Raw genomic sequence first — 8852 nt, forward strand, 5'->3', positions numbered from 1 at the left:
TCATAGCGCTGCGATCGCAGAGTTGCCGGAGAAGAAGAGTGTATTTACAGGATTTTTTTGGTTTAGTCGTCCGACACAATAATTCTAGTTCCGAGCGAACTTAAAATAACAACAATTAACAAAAACACAATATTCCGACACGACGATTATTTTACTGTAAATCGAATCAATTGTCATGGCCTTTCTTGCAACTTGTCGCTCACGATTACTTTTGAATAGGTTATTAATGCACCCTTTACTTATTACACATAATCCTGAACGGACAATCATGGTTAGATCCAAACAATTTCCCGAATATTCGCTACTTTTTGACTTTGAAAGAGTTACACTAGCTAGCAAATTCAACAGAGCTAAGTATATGGCGACGATTCTTTTGGCCTGCGGTACACCCACCCTCGCTGCAGTTCAAGCCTTTTCTGGTATGATATCTCCAAACATTGTTGGCAGTTTTATATTTTATGGTGAGTTTACAAATGTATTTTAAAAAATTTGCATTGTCGTCAGTGTAAAGTGTGGGATTTTCCACTTTCAATGTTCATCCATCATTTTTGAAGAAACAAGTGAAAAAAAGTAAAAAGCTACCAATCGACACAACTTTTGTTATTCATTTGAAAAATATTGCAGATACATTTATGCCATGATTTTATTGGATAATAACTTTTGTACTTTGTGATGGAAAATAATATAAATATGTCATTTAAAAATCTTTTTTCTTTTTAAATAAAAAAAACAGAAGTGTTTGAGAACATGATTATCAACGTCTTGTGAAATTCTTATCTGACATTTGCAGGTGGATTCATAACCGTTTTCCTCCACTCTGCTGGTTATTTGTTCAACAATGCAATTGGCTTCATTTATGTGAAGGATGACAATAAAAGTATAAAGCTCTCTTATGTCGGCTTCTGGGGCCAGAGAGTCGACATTGATACAACTGTAAATGAAATTTGTGCACCCAGTGACAGTGCATCAGGATTCAACAATCCCTGGTTTCAAAAAGTTCGTCTGATTAATTCAAAAACTCACTACAAAATGTATATTACAGCTGGACGAATACTCGACACTAAAGTTTTTGATAACATATTCGGAGGAGTGGAGTTAGAGAGAAAAATAAACTAATTAGATTGTTAATGTAATTATGTTTATTTACAAAAAATGTGTAATATTGTTTACTTGAAAAATTCATTACAACCATCGGTAGTGAGCATAAGCACGATTTGCCTCACACTGCTTATGAAGATCTTGCTTTTTCTTCACCACACGACCCTGAAGCATACAATAAATTTTGTATCATTTTTTTGGTGAAGAGAGCTCGAAAAATGGTGAAACATTCGATATCTACCTTACGTGGGTATAACGACTTCAACGTTTTATTTGGAAAAAAAAATTTTTCATTTTCTTATTAGATTTGTATGTCTCTAAGATTATTCTAAATTTTTAAATGTTTTACATAAAATCAAATGTTTCTAGATTCAATTAATGCGCAATAGTCCAACGGTAGCAATGGTTTCAAAGTAACTGGGGACATTCCAACCCAGTGTGACTTGGTTAAAACTTTTCCAAAGTATAATTACAGAGGACTGAAACCAGCATCATTATTACTCATGATTTATGAAACCATTTGGTCCAACTGACGAAATTCAAAAATAACCTTAACAATAACAAAGAAAATTTATTTGCTATTTCCTTTTTGGAATTTTCAAAAAGACAAAAAAATACCTGGTTATAAGAAGCATCAACAAGTTCCTTGGCTAAAGTCTCTGGCAAGTGAACTTTCTTTTCCTTATCTTTAGCTGCTTGTATAAGCCAATTCATTGCAAGAAAACGTTGTCTTTTCTCTAAAATAGGAACAGGCACCTGCAATCAGAGCTTTTGGTTAAGTATTCAGAACCTCAAATTGATGAAGCATTGAAAGCTCTTATTTCAACTCACTTGATAGGTCACTCCTCCTCGTTTCATCTTCAACAGCTCCATAATCGGAGTCACATTTTCAACAGCTTGGTGAAATACTTTAACAGGATCTAACTCAATTCTATGTTTATTTTCTGGTTTTGTAGAGTGATAACTTTTCAGCTGGATACGTTTCACATTCTCAAATGTTTTTTCCAATAAACTTCTGGCCAAAATTTTATTACCTTTCCTCATTATGAAATTGATGAATTTCCTGTTTTTCATACATTTTCATTAGTTTTTCTTGAGTTTTTTTTTTCTGGAGACTGTTATTATAGTTAAAATAAATAGCAACCCTTCAAATACACATTTCTATTGAGTAACGTGAGACCTCAATAGGATCAAATCCTTCCTATGTATTTTTATTATTGTTAGTATGAAAAATATTAATTAATTATAACATATTTGAAACCCCCAAGATTCTCCAAAATTCTAAGAAATCTATACTTATTTGATGCTATTAGCTAAAAACAAATTGTAATTTTCTGAATACAATTGACTCAAACTCACGTTACAGCGGGATCATGAAATTCGGATGAAGTGTTATTTGTATGCGCTGGCAAAATAGGAGTGTGAGCTATTTCTAGAACTTCACCGGATTCTATCAGTCCTGCTATTTCTTCTTTTTTGAAAGTCGGTTTTATGTAATATGGAGGATACATGCTGTAAAGTCTCGTCGAAATAGCCTTTGCCATGCTAGAAAAATATGGTTTGATATAAAATTTCATAAACTCAAAAGTCTATGAACAGCAGAAAAATATAAGTTTCGAGGTTATGTTCCGTTTCGTTTTTTCAGACCATCACGATTCACATGTCATTTCTTTTACTCTGAAAATCTTTGTTAATAGTAATGGAGTAACAGTTTACTATACCTGACAGACGTTGCCGATTTCAATATATACGAGAATCTTCCCGTAAGGGCAGCGATTTTAGCCATTTTTTTTACAGAACGAAACGTTTCGGCTTGTGAGAAACAACGGCCCAACTGCCATCTGCCATCACTGACCATCAGCTGGTCCGTTTACCCGTCACGGTGTTCTAAAACTAGTGGCCAAAAGATTCGGTTTTTAATCGAATAATAATGAAAAAAATCTGATAAGCGATAAAAAAGCGCTTTGAAAGATATAATTATTTCTGGTAATATAGTAATAAAATAACACTTAACGAAAACCTTATTATCTTGATGAAACCATTCATGTAATAACCACCAAAATGAATGTCTCTGCGTTTTGTAAAATACATGAAAAATAAACCTATAGGAATAAACGGATAAACGATTGAAATATTCGATGAATAAATATAAGAAAGATAAAAAATAGAGTTGTTTCGATTTCATTTCGCGAAGTAGATAAAATTTGAAATGAGTTTTTGCCCCGCGTTGACTTTTGTTGACCAATAGAAACGGGGATGGATCGCAACGAGCTGCGCATCGTGCGCTTCTTCAATCGTTCCATAACTCCCTCTCCCGCCCCCGTCGTGTGTGTGCGTGTGTGTATGTGTTTCGCAGGATATATTCTCGCTCGCGCACGGAGTTTTTTCTCTGGTAATTCGCAATTCGTATGTTCAGTAACAGGGGAAAAATATTAAAAAGTAGCTTTTCTCGTTGGGCTAGTAAAACAAGGGAATCCGATGGAACGATTGATTGTGAACTTGGATAACTATCATGCTTGTTCAAGTGTTATATTCGATCGTAAACCGTTGACTTTTTTTTCGGCACCTTCGACGCGTGTTCTCTCATGCTAATAGAAATCGCTTTTTTTCTCCCTTTTTTCACTCGTGAATAAACGATAATACGGAAATATATACATGTGTATGTTGTGTGTGGTGCGCGTTGAAAAAAAAAATCCAAGTGTGTAAACGAAGGAAAATAAAGGGCGAGGGAAGCCAAGTGAAAGAAAACATAATAAAAGAGGGGAAAAATTGTGAAAAATATTAATAAGAGACGAAAATTGACGATGCTCTCGTCGCTAAACACATATGCCAGGTTCATAAGCTCCTGCGGTGTCTCCTAAAAAACGGAGCACCTTTTTGATAAGTGGTGTACGTTTCCTTTTTTGTTTTTGTTAACATTTTTTTTATCATTTTTTCTTATTCCCTCGTAAATCGGCGCGCGAGAATAGTTGAGTGAATTCTTAGCGGAGCCTCAAAATGGCAGAGAGCCAAGGAAATTCGTCGAACCAATTGAACCAAGGTACATATCCAACAAATGAATTCGTTTTATTATCCAGAATGTCCTATAACTCCCAAAACAAAGTTTCTTTCTGTTCCCCCTTCGTTCTCTTGTTCACCGCGCAATATCAACGATCCTAACCTCATCGATATTCACGATTTTCCGGTCGACCGTCTCACGATCGAACTTTGACATTTCCGAGTTGTCAAAAATTCTACTCTTTTAACTTTTTTCATCTCGTCAAAAATGGCGAGACTTACAGAATCTACAAAAACCCGTTATCTGAAAATTTTATTCACTTTTATAACGGAAATTGCGATAAAGGAACTTTTATCATCGTTTCGAATTTGTTCTAATATTAATTCACCACATTTACTTATCTCTATCGTACGACTTTTTTCTTCACTGGAAAAAATTGACCTCCTGATTACTGCATGCAAAATTTTTTCAATTATTTTTTAGACCTTGTTGTAATGCACTGTAAAGAATTAATTTACTAGAGAAGATTGAAAAAAATAATGAGGTTGTGAAAGTACTGTTGCTAATAAAAATTTATGGATTTTTGCAGGCTCTGGTCGCTCTTTCAATTTCCAACGTTTGGATTTTCGATCCAACAATGATGTACAAGAAGAAATATCAGGTAAGGCATTAATAATTGAGCAACAAAGTTTACGTCTATGGAAATATTAATATCAAATCCCGTATTGTTATGAATTGAAGCTGAGAGTCGACGGCAGCTCAAGCTTAGCTTCCCATCTCAAACCAGTAGAGTGTCGCTGTCTAATTCGACTAGTACAACAAATTCAACCAATTCAACAAACTCTACCTACTCTAATTCCAGTGGGGCAAGTGGACGTCCTTCATTAGGGTAAGCATAAAAATAAACAGATTGCACAATCAATTTTGTTTGGAAATCTCAATTAACATAATTGATTCATGTGTAAATGTAGCGTCGTGTTGATAAATAATATTGTGTGGATATTTGGATTTTTCAAAATTTCAAGCAGTTTACCACGGCCAAATTGTACTCCACCTTCCGCATCAGTATCGCCCTTGCCTTTGCCACCATTACCTCTGCCAAAGTTGAGCTCGAGACCCCGACCCACAACTCAACGTCAGACACATTTTCCCGATAAAGCTCGTGATAAATTGAGAATGTGTCAGTCAATGCAATCAACTGGTAAATTACAATTATCACCCGATTGCGTTTATGATTTCACAAGCGAGGATCTTCAGGATCAGGGAGAAATTGGCAGAGGTGGATTTGGTACTGTAAATAAGATGATTCATAGGGTAAGCGATACCTGCATGGCTGTGAAGGTGAGTGAAAATTCAAAATATTTTCATACATATTTCACACTATATTTCTAATGTCAAATTTGAAGAATATTTTTCTATAAATTACCAATTGAGTTGAGCAGAGTATCCTTGATGATAAATGGGCAGAAGAGTATCTGAAGTATTCAAAATTAATTGAAATAATCATTCACTGAAATTGTTCAATATACCTTCACTTTTGTCAATTTAAAACATTTTTTCTTGTTTTTTTTTTTTTTTTTTTTTTTTTTTTTTTTTTTTTTTTTTTCAGAGAATTCGCTCAACCGTCGACGAGAGAGAGCAGAATCAATTATTGATGGACCTCGAAGTCGTTATGAAATCCAACGAGTGTCCATGCATTGTGCAATTTTATGGAGCTTTATTTAAAGAGGTAACATCGCAGAGGCGCGAATCGCAAGAGAACTATTTAAAAGGCTTAATATTGTATTGATTTTCAATTCGTCCGTTTTGACAAATTACAAAATCTGTAAATTGGTTTATGCTTCGTTCTGCAGGGAGACTGTTGGATCTGTATGGAACTCATGGATACCTCGCTAGACAAGTTTTACAAGTTTATTTACGAAAAATTGAATAAAAGGATACCGGAGCATATTCTGGGCAAGATAACAGTTGCAACAGTCAAGGCGCTGAATTATCTCAAGGAAGAATTAAGGATTATTCATCGGGATGTCAAACCGAGTAATATTTTACTTGATCGTCGTGGCAATATAAAACTCTGCGATTTTGGTATTTCCGGACAATTGGTCGACTCGATCGCCCGGACTCGTGATGCTGGATGCCGACCGTACATGGCTGTAAGTTGAAAAACAAACGAGTCCTTTCGAGTAAAGGACTGTACAAACATTCAAAATAATGGAAAAGTGTACAATCAATAATTGAGAACAAGGATAATGGTATCAAATCGAATTTCTCCATTAAAACTTGTTTCTCTTACATTTACGCAGCTTTTTATTAAATTTTTGTTCTTTTTTAGCCTGAAAGAATAGATCCTCAACGAGCACGTGGCTATGACGTCCGCAGCGACGTTTGGTCTCTGGGCATAACGTTGATGGAAGTAGCCACTGGTTATTTCCCATACCCAAAGTGGAATTCCGTTTTCGAGCAGCTTTACCAAGTAGTGCAAGGCGAGCCCCCTCGTTTGTCTCCGAACGAGAATGGCAACACGTTCACAATGGATTTCGTTAATTTTGTTAATACCTGGTGAGTTTTTAATCCGAAAAAACCACTCAAATTTCTCAATCCATAACACAAAATAGGAAACAGGCTAAAATTTTGTTTTCAACAAAAAAAGCGGAAGAATAAGAATTTCGAGTAAACAAACGGTTTTTAGATCGAATGACACAGTAATATTTATCGTTTAAAAAACAACGTTCTTACCACTCGACTTTCATTTTTTCTCATCGTCATTCGCAGTTTGATCAAAGAAGAAACTCAGCGTCCAAAATATAACAAGCTTTTGGAACATCCTTTCATACGAAGATCGGAAGAGGCGCAGATCGACGTGGCCGCTTACATCGGCGGGATTCTCGACAATATGGAGCAGAATGGGATAACGCCTTTTACCACCAATCAGCCTTAAAATAAAGCAAGAAAAACTGATCAAGCGAAAGATGAGAGATTTCGATAAATCCAAAACAGAAGGAAGAGAGAAAGTGAAAGAAAGATACAGATTAAGATAGAAACCGTTCCTTTGTTACCGCGATTATTGCAAGGAATCATTTGAAGAGAAACCTCGTCGACTTACACGTAGAAACGAGGAAGAAAAAAAAACAGGGCTCTCCGATTAAGGAGCATAGTAAATGAGAATCGTTCGTTGCCTCTCGCACCTCCCCAATTGAATCGCCGTTCTCCTGCCCTCGTGTCTCATTGCCCCATTTTATTCGACGAAACACGTCGTAATCGTAAGCGAATCTGAACCAACAATAAAGTAGTAAAAACGAATATCGAGTAATCTGCAAACCCGCTGTGCCCTACAAATACGATTTTGTTTCATGGTCACGTATTGAAAATGAAAGGGATAAAAAGAGTAAAGACGAAAAAAAGTGTGAAATTCAAGTGAAAAATGAGAATTTTATGGTGTCGGTTATCGTGGCAGCTAAAACTCTTATTTTCACTAACGTTACAAATTCTCCAAAATGTTCCAATTCTCTTTGCAGATTTACTTTCCGGGTTACACGAATCGTCGCGTCAAACACGATATAAATTCCGTTTCATATTAATATCAAAAAAATGTTTTTCGAAAATTTTTGTATTTTTCAAACGTCCTCGCACTTCAACGATATTTGAAATCGAAAAACCACAAAAATACATTGTAAAAACACACGTTTATTGACATTTTGTTCCAATGAACATTCGTTTCGACTTCAACGATATAAATTTCGGTCCATCGGTTACTTGATTCCTCTTATAAATTCGATCGCCAATCAAGATCACTGAGGAGACCGTCGCACCGCTGAATATTTCCTATTTAGCATTCTTTCCTCTTTCTCGAACCAACGTTCTCAAGCGTTCGAGGAAAAATAAATGAAAAATTCCAAGTCCTTCAGAATAGAAATCTCTAGGTATTTTCAACAGAACCATTTTGTTTTTCTCATAGTTCTCGCTGTAAATGATACGTGTCGTATGAAAAGTCAACAAAAAGAAAAGAAAAAGTTATTCGGCGCGAACTCGTGTTTCTCAAGGTGGTCATGCCCTCGTCAAAGATTATGGACAACGGACATTGGTCCAGATACAAAATGATTGAGATTATTTTACGTCGGTGTGAGCTAAGTTTGATGCAGAAAGCCCCGTCCGTGCTTTCAGCAAATTGATGCTACGACGAAGTTGCCTCGCGAGGCTCGATTTCTCGAGAGACGGAAATACACCAATGAATTCATATTCCCATTTCGATCGGGCAATGAGTGAGCCTGTTCAAAGCCATGAAGACAATAACAGCTTCTCGATTAATCTCTCGCACTTTTTGAAAAACCGAGGCCACAAGCTCAGCGCCTTTGTGTACATTTTGTAATGCGAGGGAGAAAAGAAAATGTCATGAAATCGCGGATGATTTTGTCGTGGCAATCCGTTGAGAAGAATAAACGAGAGCGATGAATCGAACATTTGAATAAAATGGGTTTTTGCCTTGAGGACAAATTCAAATATGCGCTCGCGGCTTTTGCTCATTCCTTTTTTTCGGCCAAATTCTTTTAGGACAAGCTTGAACCAACGTTAAATGAAATGATGATGAAAACAAATACAAATTGAAGAGGAAAAAAAACGAAAGAAATACTATGATGTAAGAAATAATGAAAAATAATAAAATATCAATTGCAATATGAGATTGTAAAGGGATCTCTAGCAAAAAAAATTATTTCAAATTGTACTCATCTTCCCAATTTTTCTTTGGTAAATTTAATTC

The 8852-nt window shown here is 35.7% G+C and overlaps 3 protein-coding genes across 4 annotated transcripts; 2 read left to right on the forward strand and 1 right to left on the reverse strand.

Moving 5' to 3' along the window:
* The first annotated feature begins 18 nt into the window (after nt 1-18).
* LOC122415169 (transmembrane protein 186) lies at nt 19-1235 on the forward strand. Its single transcript, XM_043427092.1, has 2 exons — nt 19-461; nt 791-1235. Exons 1-2 carry the CDS (start codon nt 176-178, stop codon nt 1114-1116), a joined length of 612 nt encoding a protein of 203 aa, XP_043283027.1. The 5' UTR covers nt 19-175; the 3' UTR covers nt 1117-1235.
* mRpS7 (mitochondrial ribosomal protein S7) lies at nt 1117-2980 on the reverse strand. The gene is made up of 5 exons (XM_043427091.1): nt 2820-2980; nt 2458-2643; nt 1930-2161; nt 1717-1854; nt 1117-1263 (listed from the first exon to the last, which is right to left on the reverse strand). The coding sequence occupies exons 1-5, from the start codon at nt 2954-2956 to the stop codon at nt 1183-1185; spliced, it is 774 nt and encodes a 257-aa protein (XP_043283026.1). The 5' UTR covers nt 2957-2980; the 3' UTR covers nt 1117-1182.
* Nucleotides 2981-3419: 439 nt separating this feature from the next.
* Mkk4 (MAP kinase kinase 4) lies at nt 3420-8804 on the forward strand. Of its 2 annotated transcripts, none has more exons than XM_043427086.1 (8): nt 3420-4138; nt 4686-4757; nt 4838-4985; nt 5122-5437; nt 5706-5825; nt 5950-6249; nt 6429-6655; nt 6869-8804. In XM_043427086.1, exons 1-8 carry the CDS (start codon nt 4096-4098, stop codon nt 7032-7034), a joined length of 1392 nt encoding a protein of 463 aa, XP_043283021.1. In that variant the 5' UTR covers nt 3420-4095; the 3' UTR covers nt 7035-8804. The 2 variants fall into 2 exon arrangements, with proteins under 2 accessions (XP_043283021.1, XP_043283022.1); XM_043427087.1 differs by having other exon boundaries at nt 3421-4138; nt 5125-5437.
* Nucleotides 8805-8852: the final 48 nt, after the last annotated feature.

The sequence above is a fragment of the Venturia canescens genome, chromosome 8 (genome assembly GCF_019457755.1).
Source record: "Venturia canescens isolate UGA chromosome 8, ASM1945775v1, whole genome shotgun sequence".
In the NCBI taxonomy this organism is placed as follows: domain Eukaryota; kingdom Metazoa; phylum Arthropoda; class Insecta; order Hymenoptera; family Ichneumonidae; genus Venturia; species Venturia canescens.

Coding starts and splice junctions, on each gene's coding strand:
- LOC122415169 (XM_043427092.1), top strand. CDS start 176: ATGGCCTTTCTTGCAACTTGTCGCTCACGATTACTTTTGAATAGGTTA. Junction 462..790: donor TGGCAGTTTTATATTTTATG/GTGAGTTTACAA, acceptor TGACATTTGCAG/GTGGATTCATAACCGTTTTC.
- mRpS7 (XM_043427091.1), bottom strand. CDS start 2,956: ATGGTCAGTGATGGCAGATGGCAGTTGGGCCGTTGTTTCTCACAAGCC. Junction 1,855..1,929: donor GAGGAGGAGTGACCTATCAA/GTGAGTTGAAAT, acceptor CTCTGATTGCAG/GTGCCTGTTCCTATTTTAGA. Junction 1,264..1,716: donor TTGATGCTTCTTATAACCAG/GTATTTTTTTGT, acceptor TGTATGCTTCAG/GGTCGTGTGGTGAAGAAAAA.
- Mkk4 (XM_043427086.1), top strand. CDS start 4,096: ATGGCAGAGAGCCAAGGAAATTCGTCGAACCAATTGAACCAAG. Junction 4,139..4,685: donor GTCGAACCAATTGAACCAAG/GTACATATCCAA, acceptor GGATTTTTGCAG/GCTCTGGTCGCTCTTTCAAT. Junction 5,438..5,705: donor ATACCTGCATGGCTGTGAAG/GTGAGTGAAAAT, acceptor TTTTTTTTTCAG/AGAATTCGCTCAACCGTCGA.